Raw genomic sequence first — 18,415 nt, forward strand, 5'->3', positions numbered from 1 at the left:
TATGGACGTTGTTTCCACTTTTTTGTTATTATAAATAATGTTATGATAAACACCTTTGTGCACTCAGATATCTGTTGGTCTCCTTGGGAAAAAGATTCCTAGAATCTCAGAGCTGGAAGGAACCTTTACAGTGACAAGGGCATTCCTTCTAAGGCACTCCAGACAAATGGCCTTGCAGTTTCTGCTTGAGTGTGCCGAGAGAGGGGGAACTCACCACCTGCAGGCACAGTCCAGCCCACTGTTGGGACGACTCACAGGGTAAGCAAGTTCTCTCTCTCTTTGTTGGAACTAAGGGCTCCCTCTTTTTCACCCAGTACTATTTTTCCCCGTTCTGCTCATGGAATCACAGCATCTAAAACTAACCCTTCTCCCTTCTGACTGTTGGAAAATAGGAGGTATTAACAGTACACATCTCAATTGTGGCTCCGTCGGTTAAGCATCTGACTTCGGCTCAGGTCATCATCTCACAGTTCGTGAGTTTGAGCCCCATGTCGGGCCCCCCTGGGGCCTGCTTCAGATTCTGCCCCCTCTCAGAGATTCTCTCCCTCTCTCTGCCCCTCCCCTGCTCGTGCTTTCTCCTGTCTCTCTCAAAAATAAATAAACATTAAAAAAATTAAAAAGAAAAACCAGTATGCACCTCATCCAGCTCTGGTGAGATCAGAGTTACAAGTAAGTGCTCAGTCCATGTGAGCTGTTATGGCCGGTTGGTCAGCTGCCTTCTCAGCATCACAGGGCCGTACCTGGAGCCCTCAGGTACGCTCCTGACTATCTGAGTAAATAGGATACCCTCCTCTTGGGTTAACGGAGGGCCAGAGATGATGCAGGTAAGCCACATGGCAGGCACACAGATGGTGCTCAGGCCTGGCCTCCTCCCATCTCTCTAAGCCAGTAAGTGAGGCCAAATCCATTTTCGGTGGGATCTAAAACCTCAAATCCATTAATGTGGACATATGCCCCAGCAAGCAGGGCTGGCCTCTGCGGACAGGTGTCCAGGTTTCTGCCTCGTGACTGGCTGCATTCTGCCCATACCCAGATGAGGTTTCCAGTGTTTCCTACCTCACTCATCACTGCTGGTGGGGCATCAGCTTAGGCTGCACCCCCTTTCACATAGGCCCCCAGGTGGGTCTCCTCAGCTCACAACTCTGTTCATCTCCTTCTCCTTCTGAACTGCTCCAGAAATTCCCTGCCCCCTGCACATCCGCACCGTGGGCCAGGGGCTCAGCAGAGATACTGTCACCACCAAGCCTTTAATAACTGTGGTGGGTGGAATGGTGGCCCCGAGAAAGACAATTCCATGTCCCAACCCTTAGGGCCTGTGAATGTACCGAATTTACTTGGAAAAGGAGTCTTTGCAGACATAATTAAGGATCTGGAGATGAGACCATCCTGGATTCTCTGGGTGGGCTATAACGCCAGTGACAGGTGTCCTTGTAAAGGTGCAGACAGAAGCAGAGGCTGGGGTGATGCAGCCACAGGGCAGGCCTGGAGCCACCAGAAGCTGGAGGAGGAGGCAAGCAAGGACTCTTCCCAAGCGCCTTCAGAGGAAGCACTGCCCTGAGACACCTTGTGGACCCTTGGCCTCTAGAACTGTGACAGAATACATTTCTGTTGTTTTAAGTCCATGTTAATTTGTTAGGGCAGCCCTAGAAAACTAAGGGAGTAAAGGTGCAGCCCAGAGAGAAGCATGGCCTTTGGCACCAGGTACACCTAGATTTAAGCCTCAGCCCTGTCTCTAACTGTACAACCTTGGGCAAGTTCTAACTTGTCCCGAGCCTCAGTCTGCTCTTCTGCGAACTGGGAATAATGATCCTTCCTCAGGAGGGTGTGGTGAGTACCAAATGAGTTCATGCTTATGATGTCCCTAGCACACTGCTTGGCACACTCATATCATAGTGGCTTCTCTTGTCCAGACAGGGGAAAAGGGCCCAGAATGATACCTGCTGACCTGCCCTGGGGGTCCTGGGCTCCCTCGGCTCCTGTGCTGGCCTTTGGTAACCTGTCACCATTTTGGTGAGACACAGAGCCCTGTGCTGGAACTTCAGCACTGGAAGAGGCTCTGATCTATAACACTGAGTTCTAACCTCCTCTCCCACTTTACAAATTGGGAAACTGAGGCCAGGAGAGGCAAAGACAGTTACACGAGGTTACGCAGAGTGTCAGTTCTCCTGACTCCCGAGAGGCCAAGTTCTTTCTTCTCTACCAAGCTGTCCTCCTAGCAGCTAACTAACTCTCAGATGAAGGGTTCAGGTGGCTGAGGCCGAAGGGAAAGGGGGGCTCCCGTCCAAGGCTTCAGCATTCCTGATGAAGGCCTGGGCTCTTACTAGATGCCCACATTCTAGGTCCCTGTGTCCAGTGATTAGCCAATGTCAGGGAGGTCTGTGGATGGAACCATCCCCCTCCCCATCATCATTTTCAGCATCACAGCAGCTACGCTGACTCAGTGCTTACACGGGCTTGACATAGTCTATAGAATTCTACCGTGACATTTACATAGATTACCTTGTTCCATTGCTCCAACGACCCTATGCAATTTCCACCATTATCATCCTTACACACAGGAGGAGAATGAGACTCGGGGAGTGTACTGGGTTGAATAGGTCCCCCCCCCCCAAATTCATGTCCACCTGGAACTTCAGATGTGACATTATCTGGAAATAGGGTCTTTGCAAATATCATTAAAAGGAAGTCATACTAGATCAGCATGGGCCCTAAATCCAATGTGACTGGTGTCCCTATAAGAGGAAGCACAGAGACATACACGGAAGGAACATAGCCATATGAAAACAGATGCAACCACTGCAGAGATGCAGCACAAGCCTAAGGGATGCCAAAGATTGCCAGCAACCACCCGAAGCTAGGTAAGGAGGAATCCTTCCCGAGAGCCTTTGGAGGGAGCATGCCATGCCTGATTTCACACTTCTGGCCTCCTGAACTGTGAAGGATACATTTCTATTGTTTTAAGCCACCCAGTTTATGGTCATTTGTTACGGCACCCCTAAGAAATGAATACAGAGGGGTTAATCGTCTTGCCAGCCGTGGCCTCAAACACAGAAGCAATCAATGTCTGTTAAAATGGCTCCACTCCCCAGTTCTCCCAACAAAGGGACTTTTTTTTCCCTCCCATCGGGAATATAGAATGTTAGCACTGAAAGGAAAGGTGGCTGGTGAGAGTATTTACTGAGCACTTACTATGTGCTGGTTGTGCTGCTAAGTAAGTGCCACAAGTGTGTTCCTATCCCACTGAATCTCCACAGGAGGTGAGCATTATCCCCATTCCACAGGTGAGGAATGTTGAGGCTCGGAGGGGTGAAGAAACCCACCAGAAGTCCCACAGCTAGGAGTGGCGGGATTCGGCCTTGGCTCCCACTGACTCCAGAACCCACTAGCTTAACCTCTACCTCATCTTCTTCTCCCAGTTTGTCAAGGTCAATCCCTCTGCTTTACAAATGAGAAAACCGAGGCACAGCCACAGCAGTGATCACAAAGGCTCGGCCCACTGTGGGGAATAAATAGCTTAAATAAAGCATCTGCCAGCCAGCCTGGGTCCAGTTGGGGCTCCCTGTGTTTGTAGACAAAGGGCGGGTGCTCTTCCCGCTGACAAAACAAGCCAGGCTGGGCAGCAAGGGCTGCAAGCTGTGTCCCTGCCCACCATTTAACAGGAGTGGCAAGTCGCCAGAAATTAATTAGCTGTCTCAGTTTTGGCAAAGCCTAAGGAAGGAAAATGGTTAATTATAACAAGGCATGTCACAGGAGATGATTAAAGGCTGGAACATGGAAATAAAGGGCCCTGAGTTGAACAGGAGTTGGGGGGCAGGGAGGTCAGGTCAAGCTCAGCAATAAACAGAGCAGACACCTTGTGCAGTTCATGCTCATGGAAGCCAGGGAAGAGAAGCTCCTCTCCATCAGCCCAGCTCTGCTTCTGGCTTAACGATGGCTGGACCAAGGAATGGGGCAGCCAGACACAACAGAGGCCCCAAGAAAGCAGAGTTCCTCAAGTGTGGCATGTCAGCCCATGGGTCTCTGGAAATAGGACACATCCCTCCCACAAACACCTACGGACATGCTGCCTGAGGGTCAGACCCTAGGTTGGGGCTCCAGCTCTGAACAAAGGCTACTCCCCCTGCCCCACACCTGCTCATCTGAAGAGGGAGAGATGAGCAGTCAAGTGTTTGGAAAAATATGTGTGGACGGGGGACACAGGACACTGGTGGGAACACAGAGGAGGGGGGTCTGTTGGCCTGGGGGCAGCAGAGAAGGCTCCCTGGAGGAGAGATTTACTAAGCTGAAAGGCAAAGTGTTAATCTAGAGAGAAAAGAGGTCTGAGGCTCCCACACATCTTCCCTCTTGTCTTGTAGTTGGAGGATTTTTATTATAGATCCCAACTACTCCATAGAGAGAAGCTCATTAACAAAGTGTCAACTAGATATTTAGGAAACAGAGATGTCTCCTTAGGACCAGGGATTGAACTAGGAAATAGGATAGAAGATGAACGGGGCACAGTTCCCACCCTCCAGGAGCCACCAGTGTAAAATGGAAAGCAAACACCACATTACAACTAGAAAACACTGTGTCATGACCATGTGTGTCTCCCCTCATTCTATGCGACAGGCACGGACAAAGGCACTTGATTTACATCATTGCATTTCACCCTCACAACAAATGACTGTGGTGAGCACTATCGCTGCATTTGGCAGACTAGTGGACTGAGGCTCAGAAAGGCAGAGAAATTTGCCCAAGGTCACACCGCCTTTAGGTTGTAGTACCAGGACTTAAGCCAGGGTCTGTCTGATTCTACGATGATTAGTTTTATGTGTCAACTTGGCTGGACTATAGTACCCAATTATTTAATCAAAACGAATTTAGGTGCTGCTGTGAAGGTATTTTGTAGATGTGGTTAATATCTGCAATCAGCTGACTATAAAGAAATTATCCTTGGTGACGAGGTCAACCTTAAGAGCAAAACTGAGCTTTCCCAGGGGAAGAAGAAATTCTGCCTGTTGATTGCAGCATCAGCTGTTGCCAGAGAGTTTCCAGCCGGCCACCCTATCCTACAAATTTCAGACTTGCCTTGCCAGACCCCACACTGCATAAGCCAATTGCTTGAGATAGATGCTACTGGTTCTTTTTTCTGGCAGGACCATGTCTGATGCAGACCTGAAAGCCCAAACTCTAGGCTAAGGTTGATGCTGGGAGCCACACACTGTCCTCACGAGAAAAGGGAAATGACACCAGCCACCATGCAAGCATAGTAGAGGTTGAGATTTCACAAGGTCCCCTGTATGCAGCCTTATATCATTACCAAAGCACATGCTCATTTTTGCCATAGTTGTATGTGATGGATCCTTGAATTATTCTGAGTCCTTCCATTGCTAAGTACATGTCCCACAATTCCATGTAAAAATATTGCACACCAGTTTGTCATTCTTAGTGACCACTCTGTGGGTGATACAGGGATGCTTCAGTTTGCCTAACCTGTTCCCGGCCCCCAAGGGATATGCTTTGAGGACAAGGGGCAAGGCAGGCCCTGTGCAGAGGACTTCACACCCATTCTCTCCTTTGACCCACACATATATTCCCACTTTGTTCATGGAAAGAAACTGACCCACAGAGGAAAGGTGCTTATCTAGGAGTTCAGAGTGGAGAGAACCAGGATCCAAAGTCAGATATTCCAAAAAGCCCAGGTTTTCCACCTCTAGGCCTCAGACCATGCTGTACATTACTTAGGACATATCCCTCTTCCTGACACATGGAATTTCACCTGTATTTTATTTATCAACAATTTATCATTTTAATGACTCTACAACTCAGTCTACCCTGCTCCATGGCCTCTCCTAAACGCCAGCAATATACAAAAGTCATTTTCCACAGTTGGAATCAGAGGGTGTCATGAATTTGACCTTCTTCTCAGCCATTGCTTCACGGTCTCTTTGCACACGCAGGCTCTGGGAGTTATGGGGGCCTCAGTTCAAAGGCTGACTGCCATTTATTAACTGTGGCCCTGGGCAAGTGAATTATCATCTCTGAGCCTCAGTGCCCTCATCTGTCAAATGGAGAGAAACATGGTACCAACCTCATAGAGTCGGGAGGATTAAATGAGATAATATACACGAGGCACTCAGCACAGAGGTGGCCACCTTGTCAGCATTCAAGAAAGGTCAGCAGTGCTATTTCTGGTGTGAAGCCCTGTGGAGTCAATATGCCATGCTTTGCCATTGAACCCTCTCTTATCTGGGATGACAGGACTGAGCAGGTGAGGAGAGTGTCTTAGGACTACTTGCCCCTCCCGGCAGCATAGCCCTGTGGCCATGTGCTGGCCTCCACTTCCTGCCCTGCCTCTCCCAAGGAGGAATGGAAAATCACTAGATGTGGGGCTTTCCCAGCACTCCAGGAGGATGAGTTTTTGTAACCAAGGGAAACAGATCATCTCCATCTGTACTGCAGGGGCATCTGGGCCAGGCGAAGCAGGTTTTCTCCCTCAGCTTAATCCCTGTCCCAGGTTCCCAAGAGCTGGGAAACCAGCCAGAAGACATCATTATTACCAACAACTTCCTGTTCCGGGCCAGGCCCTGAGCTAGGGCCATACATCATCTCCCTTAACCTTCACTGTTCCCTCTGCCTAAAACACTTCCACCCAGGGACAGGCCTCTGCTTAGTTGTCTCCTCCTCCCCAACCTCACTAGACACAACTGCAGCCCCGCCATTCTCCCTCCCCAGTACTGTCTTAGTTGGCTTCATTGCCTATAGCCTTGGCCTTACACCAACTTATGTATTGTCTATCTTTTCCCCCACTAGAACATCAGCTTCATGAAGGCAGGGACTGTGTCTTGATCACTGTTACATGCCCAGTCCCTAGAACCATGCCCAGTAGGAGGAGGGGCTGCTGAATGTATGCCTGCCACAACCCCACGATGCATGTGATGGTCTATCATCCCCATTTTACAGATGAGAAAACAGGCTCAGTGAGGTGAGCCCAAGGGTGGATGGCCAGCAAGAAGCAGACCTAGGTTTGAACCTCAGTCTGTCTGCCCCTCACGGATGTGGCCACTTTGCCAGGTGCTAGCTCTGCCCCAGGAATCTTGGACTTCTCTGGGCCTGTGAGATGTTGTCAGTGGCCCCCAGGCCAGGCTGCCCTGAGCAGGAACCCACTGCCCTTGCTCCTGGGTACAGCTATTTCTAGATACCCTTTGGCTCGCCCTTAGCCCAGTTAATCGCAGGTGTGGAAAGAGATGCAATAAGGGATAAGGGGTTAGGAAAGGCAAGTTCCAGTCCTGCCTTGACCACTAACTCAAGAGACACTGAACCTCTCAAGCTTCTGTTCCTTCATTTTTGTTTTTATTTTTTTAAGTATTTTTCAAATGTTTATTTTGAGAGAGAGAGAGAGAGAGAGAGATTGAGAGAGAGAGAGAGAGAGAGAAGAGAACATGAAACGGGGAGGGACAGAGAAAGGGAGAAAGAGAATCCCAAGCAATCTTTGCACTATCAGCACAGAGCCCAATGTGGGGCTTGATCTCACCAACCATGAGATCATGACCTGAGCCAAAATCAAGAGTCAGTTGCTTAACTGACTGAGCCACCTCGGCACCCTGGTTCCCTCATTTCTAAATCAGAGGGGCTGAACTTGACATACAGGTGGCAGAAGATAGGGTAATGGTTAAGAGTATGGGCTCTGAGATCAGAATGACCCAATTTCAATCTGACTCTGGGCCTTTGAGCAGGTTATAGAATTTCTCTGTGCCTCAAGTTTCCTCATCTATAAATGTGGGCAACAAACTCACCTCATATGGGTCTGGGAGATTAAATTGGGATACTGTATATACATCTCTAAGCAGACTGCCTGGCACAAAATAAGTAAAGAGAATCATCATCCATGATTCAAAGCTCTAAGCCTTGGTGAAAAGGTTACCTCTGCAGGGGAGAAGGGGGTGCCGTCTCCACCTCTCCCTGTGTTGTGTTTATTAGATGGGGCTTTCTGACCTCACAGGACTTTGAAGTTTGAGTTCTTTCAATTTATCAAGACTCAGAAAGCTACAGAAGACAAGACTCTTTCTGTACACACCCGCCCTGGCCAGAGACAAAGCTGTTGATTTCTGCAGCTGCACTGGGAGCTATAAATCAATAGAGCCCAACCCAGACACCCCATCCCACCCCATATCCCCCAGCTGGTAACAGGGCTGCTGCAGCCTGCATGATGGTAAATTGCTAATTTAAGCCAGGCTTTCTGCTCAAGCCCACGATTATCCCTCTTCCTGTGCATGTTATGATGTTCTGGGTAGCCAATTGGATTTAAAGGTCCCAGGACTCGGAGGTTAATGAAATCATGCCTTGCCCTTGCACAGCTTCCAGGCATCATCTGCCAGGAAGGGGAGAAGGGAAATCTGAGATCACAGCATCTCTGAATCTCAGATTTGGGAAGAGGAGCCTAAAATTATGTCTATCTTTTCTCCACCCAAATCCCCAGTGCCATGCCTCCACCCAGTGGTTTTCCAGTGTCCTCTTGCATACCTTCAGAGATGGGAAGCTCCCTACATTACACAGAAGCCCGTACCTTCTTGGAGAGCTTTGACTGTTAGAAAATTCCTTGTAAAAATAATAAGAGGTGTGCACAAATGTAAGTGTTCAAGAATGTTCACAGATGCATTGTTTAGATTGACATAATATTGGGAATAACAGAAGTCCCCCCCCAAATAGAACACATTTATACAATGCAGCCATCAAAAAATTATGTTTTCAAATAGTGTTATAACTTGACAACATGCTTATGATATAATGTCAAGTGAAAAGACAGCTTACAAACTACTGTATATAACATGATCACTATTCCAATACTGTGATCCTGATGTTATTAAAACACACAGACACAGAATCAGAGAGAGAGAGAGAGAGAGAGAGAGAGAGAGGGAGAGAGAGAGAGGAAGAGAGAGGGAGAGATGGGAAGGAAATACACCAAAATAACAAAGCTTTTCTCCTTTAGTGAGATTAGGGGTAATGACTGTCTCTACTTAAACTTCTCCATATTTTCTGCAATAACTACTGTGTTACCTCTACAGCAAAAGAAAATTTTTAATATTGAGCTAATAAAACTTCCCTGTAAGATCTACCCAATAATTCTAGTTCCTCTGGGGCTCAATAAATGTTGGTCGAATGAATGAGAAGCAAGCCTTTGAAATAGACACGATAGAAAATGTTCACTGAAAACTTGCCAAATGCCTGGTTCTGTACTGAAGTCCTTCACGTCATGCCTCATAAACTTCTCAAAACCACCCTATGAAGGTCTAATGCTACTCCCATTTCACAGATGAGAAAACTGAGGCTCAGAGAGGTTGTGCATGTATTGCCTACACTCACTCGCTTAGGAAACGGCACAGCTGGGCCATGATCCCAGGTCAGTCTTGCTCTGATGTCAGGGCTGTCGACTGCTGTCAGCCCACACAGAGGCCTCGGAGATTTGCAGACAGCAATCTGCCAGTTCCTCCCTTGCTCTAACTAGACGTTGCCAGCTCTCGCTCCATGTGTCTCATGGACAGTGGTGGCAGAGTGGACATGGAGTGCGTTTGGAGTCAGAAAGGCCTGGGTTTGCACCTTTCGGGCTGTGAGAGCCACCTGCTCCCTCTGAGTCTCCTGGTCCTCATGTGTAAATAAGAATCTACAGCCCCCATTGCAGGGCTGCAGAAACCTCTGGCACATAGCAGGGCTCAGGAGAGGCTTCTTGGTGTCCTTGGTGACTCTGGGCCCACCCCAGTGGATCTGTGAGTTACATGCTCCCCAGGGAACGAACCCGAGAGCTGGAAAAGTGTCAGGCTGGGGGCAAGGCCAGGAGAAGCAGTGGAACACGGGCCAGGGCAGCCCCTTGCCTTCCCCGAGGTCTCACCAGGGCTCACCTGGCCCAGCCTCTGGCCTTCTTGATAGTCTGACAGCATTCCATTTTAGAAAGGGGACAACTGAGGCCAGGGTTTGATGACCCATTCAAGGTCCCACAGCTCTCTCCTGTCACCCTGAGCCAGCCTCTCGGGTTTCCCTGCACTGAGGCCCTCCACCTCCAGCCTGCCCCGTGCCCATCCACACCCAGTTCATCATCCTCTTGAACACCATTCCGCACAGATCACTCTGAAGTCCTCTTCACCATGACCTGTGACTCAAAGCTCCCACATTTCCCACTATGGTCCCCTTCCCGTGGAACCTGAGAACCCATCCAGCCTCAGCTCCCACTGTCCAGACCTGCAGCCTCTGGCCCCTAACACAATCATGCCGGCCTGTCTCCAGGCCTCTCCTCAGACGCACCTCATCCTCCCCACCAGAGCAACTCCCTCCAATTACCTGGGGCTGGGCCATGTTGCTCTTTGAACATTCCTCTAACACTGGGAATTGTGGAAGGCAGAGACCGGACTGGGTGGATGCATCACTGGCTCCAGGGCCTAGCCATGCTGAGGACATCTACTTGCAGGGCATATGTTGCTTTTGTCCCCGAAGCCTCTCTGCTTTCACAGCCCCCTGAGCCCCTGATACTCAGCTCAACCACTGTGACATTCCCTGTCCTCAGCAGCTCTCCGTCATCCTGCAAACCTCTCTTTGCTCTTGCTGTTCCCTCTGCCTGGAATGCTCCACCCCCACCTCTCCAAGTAGTCAACTGCCATTGTTGCTTCACGACTCAGCACCACTCAGCACCCGCAGTACCTCCTCTGGCCAGGTCAGGGGCTTGCCCTGGACTCCCCACAGCTCCCAGAAGATTCGATTGTCCCTGGAGCTGTAACTAAGGGGCGGGGGTGGGGGATGCTGGAGAACATGGCTGTGTTAGAAGCCAGAGGCCAGGCTGAAGCTTAAGCTGAGGGTCTGGGCCATGGGACCTAAGGCTGGATAGGCCCAGAAGGGGTCAGCATCAGGTGATGCTTGCTGTATGAGTAAATGGGCAGACGACTCAGGAAGCAGGAAAGAGCCCAATATGGAAAATGTAAATAATCAGGTCCCACAGTCATGCTCTGCCCGCCTGGAGCAGCTGCAGGGGTGCTGGTTAATCATAGCACCTGACACGCACTGAGGGCCTACTATGTGCCAGGTGCTGTGCTGTGGCCTTTACATGCATGAGCTCATCTAATCATCCCCAAACCTCTCCTGATCACCCCAGTTTCACAAATGCAGAAGTGAGGCTCAGAGAGGGTAAGCTGTTTGCCCAAAGCCACACCACTAGGACATGGTCGGGCTGGGATGGAGACCTGGCAATACCTGATCCCCAGATGTGACCTCTACCACTGCACCATGTCACCTCAGTGGGATCTCTCCTGGCCTAGGGACCCTGGGTCCACAGACCCCAACCCAGGCAAGAGAGGGGAGGGAGACAAGAAGTTAAGGGCCTCCAAAAACAAGATGGTGACTCAGAGCTCCCAATCCTGCCAAGTTGACACTTTAGCACCTATCCCAGCAACCCCTGGCACCTTAGTAGTAGAAAGAGGGGACAGCCAGAACCCATTCACCTGTCACAACCCTGCCCCAGTCCATGCTGTCTGGCCCACCCTCCTTTCCCTGCTCTGCACTGCAGTTAGGATGGGAGGGAAAACATGATGCTTCACCAATATCAGCTTGCCATCTTTAGGAAAAAGGTGTTTATGAGTCAGATACTATGATCCACATTTTGCAAATGAAGAAACTGAGGTGCAGTGTGGCAATCCAATTCATTAAAGATCTTAGTAGGTGGCAGAGCCCACACTTGATACAGGAGTCGTCAGAAGAGACAGGGGCTGAGGGCGAGACCAAGTGGCAGAAAAGCACATGGCCTAAAACAGTCACGAAGAGGCAGGCTGGGCTAGTTACACGCAGCGGGCAGGGTGGGAGAGGTAGGGATGGTCAAAGACACACAGCAGGGTCCAAACCCCCTGAAACCAGGATCTGGGAGAGGTGCAGGCAGGGAATCAGGGCAGGCTGTGGAACAGACAAGAGGCCATGTGGAAAAGCATCAACTCCATTCTCCTGCCTGGATTCTGGGGCCGATGAACCAGGAAGTCCTGGGTCATGCAGAGGGAGGATAGACAGGGTCACCTGTCAGAGATGGGGACCTGCTAAGCCCTTCACACTCTGCCCTGCCCAGTGAGCCACCAGGGGGAACTCCTGGATTCCAGCCCTGCTCAGGACACTGACCACCCAGAAAGAGGGGCTGTTGGGAGACTGCTCTGAGGACCCACAAGGCCACCATACTGGCTGAACTCACACTGCAGGACTAAGGGGTGATGCTCTGCCTGGGGACTAGATGTCCCCCCAAATCCTGCTCGTATTCACAGAAGCCTCGGAAGCCACAGGCCATTTGTTAAGAGCACAATTCCTAGACACCCCTCTCATGCCTCTGGAAGGATGAGTGGGTTTCTCAAACGGATGCATGATGTAGGGAGAGGGCCAGAGTGTGGGGGAGGCAGGACTGGAGGGTGCTTCGTGATGTGGGATTCCAAGAGTCTTTTTTCTCAGCCCCTCATCCATGTCAAGCTTCTCATCAGGGGCTCCTCTCTTTGTTTCTTTTTTTTTTTTTTAATGTTTTATTTTTTGAGAGAGAGAGAGAGAGAGCGAGTGGAGTGCACGACTGGGGGAGGGGCAGAGAGAAAGGGGGACAGAGGATCCGAAGCAGGCTCTGTGCTGACAGGCTGACAGAAGAGAGCCCATCTTGGGGCTCCAACTCACAAAGTGTGAGACCATGACCTGAGCCAAAGTTGGACGCTCAGCCGACTGAGCCACCCAGGAACCCCCTTCTGTTTCTTATTACCCCCTCCTCATCCTTCAGCTCCTCAGAGACACACATCAGGGGCTCCCAAAGCCCCCCCCCCGCACCCCCCCCCGCACTGTCTCATCGCCTGCTACAATTACAAGTCTGTTAGATGACTAGCGGATGATTGTCATTTCTCCCACCGTGAGGGCAGGGATGGTGTACTTTCCTCACCATTGTATCTCAGCATCTAGCACAGTGTACCATAGAATTTTCTTGAATGAGTTAATTCTTTTCATTCCTTTGCATACAGACGATTCCTTTTTCAAAAGCAGTAAATGGCTCAGCTACAACATGTTAATCCTCACCACAGCCCCGGACACATTGTTCTTATTCCCACTTTACAAGGGAAGAAATGAGCTCCAGAAAGGTAAAATCAGTAGCCCAAATACACAGCAGGTAAATGGCTTTGAACTCAGGATTCCAACTTAGATATGTCTGGCTTCAGAACCCCACCTCTGCCACTGTACCAACCCGCTCTCCCACCCTAAGGGTTTCCCTTTGGAAACCTACCCCTGCCCTCAACTGCTGGAGCTCAGGACTGGCACGCAGAATCCATTCCTTCAACCATTCATTCATTCAACCAATCAGCCAACTCACTTTTTGGTTGTGCCAAGCCCTGCATGGGGTGCCAGGAAACCAGACAGATCAGGGGCCTCTCTTCAGCCTGGGCTCCCTTCTCTCCACTGCTCTCAGGACTTTGCCAGCAGAAGCAGAGCCCCAGGCAGCTGCCCTACTGTTAGTCTCTCCATCAGTGGGGGAAGAATTAAGTGTCAGCCCCATCATCACCCCTCCCTCCCAGGACAGCACCCTAAACTACACAGGCCAAAGAATGTGTAGGATCACAATCTTTTTGTCTCCATTGTTCTCTGATGATTCTAGGACAAGAGGAGGAACAGAATTCTGCCCCCTTCTTCCGTGAAATTCTTTGACTGTACTCTACCCCAGACATCTGTGGAAAAAGTTCTAGACTTGGAGTCACAAGACCAGGGTTTTCGCTCCAGGTCTGGAGCTAGCTGTAGGACCTTAAGTCATCCTGTGTCTCCCTGAACCACAGATTCCACATCTGTAAAATGGAGGCATCATATTGAGGATCTGATGCTTATCCCACAGGCTTATAGGTGAGGATTAAATCATCCAGACCCATGGGGCACCTGGGTGGCGCAGTCGGTTAAGCGTCCAACTTCAGCCAGGTCACGATCTCGCGGTCTGTGAGTTCGAGCCCCGCGTCAGGCTCTGGGCTGATGGCTCGGAGCCTGGAGCCTGTTTCCGATTCTATGTCTCCCTCTCTCTCTGCCCCTCCCCCGTTCATGCTCTGTCTCTCTCTGTCCCAAAAGTAAATAAAAAATGTTGGAAAAAAAATTTTTTTTAAATAAAATAAAATAAATCATTCAGACCCAGAGATAGCTATCACATAGATGATTGGCCTAGGAAATGTCTTAGCAACATGGGGACCTATGGGGGCCAGCTATATGGCTTGCAAGAGGCATTCGATGATGGGATTTGGGGAAGGTTGGTTGGAGCAGCCCTAGCAAGCTGAGCCCAGAGCATACGCTGAGGGGACCCTCAGAAGTGAGAGGACTTCCCCTGGCTCACAGGTAGTGGGGGAGATGTGCTCATCGGCCCAACATCCAGAGCCCCTGGAGAAGAGGCCGGGAATGGCACTGAGCACATTGACAGGGCTCTTCCCAGACTCCAGCACCTAGAGTTCCCCAGAGAGCATACGTGCCAGGAACCTGGAACTCAGAATTTTAGCTGCCCTCAGGCCCACTTAGGACAAGTACCTCCTTCTTTAAAAGGCACTAGATTCCGAGGCATCTGGAAAATTCCTACTCTTCATCACACAGACAGCTTCCATTTATCGGATCCAGGCACCAGGCCAGCTGCATTTTATATGTTTGCTCACTGACACTTCACAAAAACTCTGTTGAAGAAGGTTCTATTATTACCCCATTCAAAAATGAAGAAACTGAGGCTCAGAGCGGTTAAGTAATTTCCCCAAGTCACAGAGCCATTTCGTGGCAGAGCTGGGATTAATACTCAGGTTGGCCCCACTCTAAAGCCTGTACTACCTCCAAAGACAAGGTGAGGAGAATGATGAACAAAAATGCACAGCAAAGATCAATCCTGCTGTGCTTGGGGGAATTTTCCCAGAGTAGCTGGTAATGAGTCATTGAAAGCACAGGAGATTCTTGTGCCCTCCACTCTTCCTGGGGGAGCAAAGACTCCCCCAGAGATAATTGATGCCAAAGCTCCTTCAACACCCACACACCCATCCGATGCTCCAACACACGTGGCCCTCCCCTGCAGAGACCCCATACTCTGCAATTCAGACTCCAGAGATCGGGTCTCCATTCTTCAGACAGGGAAAATGAGACAGATGGGGCAGATGGTGTGGGATAAGGGGACTGGGGTGCCCTCTGTGATGGGCATCAGTGACTGGACAGAGACCACAGTTCACGTTCCCAACCTCTGAGTCCACAATCTGCCCTCTGCCCTGCTTGGTGGCACCACAGCCCAGAGAGGTTTAGGGCTGCGCCCTTGGTCAACCAGCAGGGATGACCCATTTCCACCTAACAGTAAATACAAGGGCATCTTTGTTGTTATAAGGATAGGAGGTTCCTTTCTATCCTTTTTTGCCCATGTCTGAACTAGCAGAACTGGGTCAGGAGGCTGCTGCTTCCAGGCAAGCTGATGATGTTTTAGATTCTCTGAGAAAGTCCCAGCACGCTACATAGACACCAAGAAGAGAACTTCTCTTCCGGAGGCAAAAGCTCAGCTCCACTCCCACCCAAATAAAACACCGTTGCCTCTAGCAGAAAGAAAAGCCTGTTAGAGAAGAGGAGAGAATGAAACAGGGCATTTGTAAGGAGCTGAAGCCTCGCTGAATCGCATCCAGACCTGGAGACCGGATGGCCACTGAGGAGGGAAGCAGATTACTGCCTGGCTGGCCCACAGCTGCTGCCCCCTGCACCCAGGAGCCACAGGCCCTCCATCAGCAAATGCACACACAGGGGGACAAACACAAAGATCCGAAGCCACTCCGGATGCTCTCCTCCCCCTTGGGTTTCAAAGATTTGACAAGAAACAACACAGTCACAGGCTCATATAGAGAGAATCACCAACTGACAGTGTGGGACAAACACACACCAACACAGGAACCCCAAGAGACGGGCATCAATGGGATTTGGTAAGTGCCCCCACTGAATGGTGCAGATACACAAGCACTCCCCTGTCCCCTGACCAGCACAGACAGCTGTCTCCCCAGAAGCCCGCCCCCAGGACGTTTTTAGAGGTCCAAACATTCAATACATTTGTACCGTCACAAACACAGAATCACCCACTCATATACTGACAGACCACTAACTGTCGCCAAACTATCCCACATAGCCTAATGCAGAAGCAAGGGGGGCGGGGGCGCGAACAAATGATCAAATGTCATTTAGTCTCACACACACACACACACACACACACACACACACACACACACACACACTCTCCGTGTCCGTCTCTCAATGGAAGCAGTCTCCTAACTGGCCCCCGGGCTCCCCCTGCAGGAAGTGCGGGGGGGGAGGGCGCCGGGGAGCCCCGGGCCCGAGGTCAGGGGGCCGGTCCCCGGTCCCCACCGTCACCCCGCGGTGCCAGCCCGCAGTGGACTCACCGGACGATGCCAAACATGACAAGAACGTTGCCCAGCAGCCCCACGGCACACACGGCCGAGTAGAGCGCGGTGATGGCGATAGCCAGGGCGAGGGACGAGGCGCTCCGGGCGCCCGGCGGCCCCGACGCATTGGCGCCGGCGCTGGGGAAGGCGCTGGGGAAGGCGTCTGAAGAGTTGGCTAGGAGCGGGGGCTGCAGCTCGGCGTCCGCAGAGGGGGACGGCTCCATGGCGGCAGGTGCCGCGTCCCTCCCCGCCGTGCGCCCTGGGCGCAGAACCCCGGTGCGAGGGACGCGCCGAGGGCCAAGGCCGGGGCCCCGACGCCGCGGGCTGCAGCGCCCGGGCCGCGGGGCTGGCCCCGCGCCTCCCCCCGTGCACCTGGCTTCCCGCCCGCCTGCCCCCGGCGCCCGCCCGCTCTCCTCGCCCGGAGCGCTCTGAGCGGGAGCCACTGCGGGCTCCTTGGACGCGCCCGCCGCGCGCACCACGTGGCCCGGAGGCGGCCGCCAGACTGCGCCCGCGACCGGGGGCGGGCGCTGCACCACCGGTTTAGAGCTGGGCCGGGGAAGCTTCCCACTGCTCCCTAGGGATGCGCCGCGGGTTCGGGAGCACCCCTACCCTGGACGGGGTCACCTCCTCACCCTTTGCCACTTTGGAGTCAGAAGGACCTGGATGTGAATCCCACCTCCGTACACTAGCGAAAAGTGACCTTGAGCTAGTCACTTAAGCTCTCTCAACTTCATTTTCCTCGTCTGTAAAATGAGGATCATCGGACCACCTCTCTCAGAGGGTTGTTGTGGAGATTGAGAGGACTGGAGTAATGAGTGCCAGGCACAGAGTAAGTGTTTCATAAACATTATTAGCCATGATATTCTTGCACCCCATTCATTTGTTCAACAGTTATTTTGGGGGTTCCGAATATAAGAACCGGGTGCTATTGGGGATCTATCCATTAAAGCACAAAAATAGACGTGAAGCCTACCTCCTAGGGTTTACAGCTCATTGGCGAATCAATCCTAAGATTATACTACTGAAGACAAAGTGAAACAAAGCAAGACATTCCTGTGGCAGGACCAGCAAAACCCACAGATAAGCACAGTTTCCCCGAGGAAATGACAACTCAAGTGAGATGTGAAGTTTGGGAAGAAACTAACTTAGGGAAGAAACAAGTAAAGGGAATTCCAGACAAAGGGACCACATGTACAAAGGCCCTGTGGTCAGAGAGAAGGCACAGAGCAAGTGTGTGGAGAATGGGATGATGCAGTAGGCAGGGTCTCAAAGACTACCTTAAAGATCACTCTGGCTGCTGTAGGAGCACAGGGAAGGGGGAGCACTTCCTATACCCTTGCCCTAACCTGACCAGCCCAGACCCAGAGCATCCTCCTTATTGGGGCTCCTGTCCTTCCCAGAACATTCTCCCTACCAACCATTACTGTGTTCCAGGCACTGTGATAAGCACTTTATCTATGCATCAACACTTTGGAGTAGATTCTATTACTAGGGTGCCCATTTTACAGATGAGAAGTCTAGGCTTGGTACTAAATTATCCCATAGGGCAATTATTTCTATCTGAGCTTGTTTCCTCCTTGGGAAGACCAGGCCTGATCAATTCCCACACCCAGTAGAGGGCTGGGGTCACAGTGGGTGCTCAGGAAATGCTGGTTGGATGAATAAGAGTCTGGAGGGGGAATGGAATGGGCTAATTTGAGGTTCCTAAGCTCTGGGCTCTAGGGAGATGCTCTTGGCTTTGTACGTGGCTGGGCAAGGACCCCTCACTCATACCACTCTCCAACCTGAGTCATCCATTTATGTGCAAGGCTCTTACCTTTTCCCAGAAAGAACAAAGCCGAAATTCCCAAGTTCACCCTCCTCTTCATTCTCTTTGCCTCTCCCAGCTGCTGTCCAACCCCCTCTACCAGCTACAGCAGACTCCTATCCGAGGTTTTCCCACTCAACCATCTAAGGACTCATCAACTAAGCAAAAATTTTAAGGTTACTTTATTTTTTTTTTTAAGTAAACT

At 51.0% G+C, this 18,415-nt stretch overlaps 1 protein-coding gene across 1 annotated transcript in view; it reads right to left on the minus strand.

The window, feature by feature from the left end:
* Nucleotides 1-16,843, minus strand: part of OPRD1 (opioid receptor delta 1) — a 32,367-nt gene extending 15,524 nt beyond the window's left edge. Inside the window, exon 1 of the mRNA XM_058718366.1 lies at nucleotides 16,401-16,843. Coding sequence (XP_058574349.1) covers nucleotides 16,401-16,627 — 227 coding nt within the window. The 5' untranslated portion in view covers nucleotides 16,628-16,843. The remainder of the gene's footprint in view (nucleotides 1-16,400) is intronic.
* Between the last annotated feature and the right edge of the window lie 1,572 nt (nucleotides 16,844-18,415).

The sequence above is a fragment of the Neofelis nebulosa genome, chromosome 2, assembly GCF_028018385.1.
Source record: "Neofelis nebulosa isolate mNeoNeb1 chromosome 2, mNeoNeb1.pri, whole genome shotgun sequence".
In the NCBI taxonomy this organism is placed as follows: Eukaryota; Metazoa; Chordata; class Mammalia; order Carnivora; family Felidae; genus Neofelis; species Neofelis nebulosa.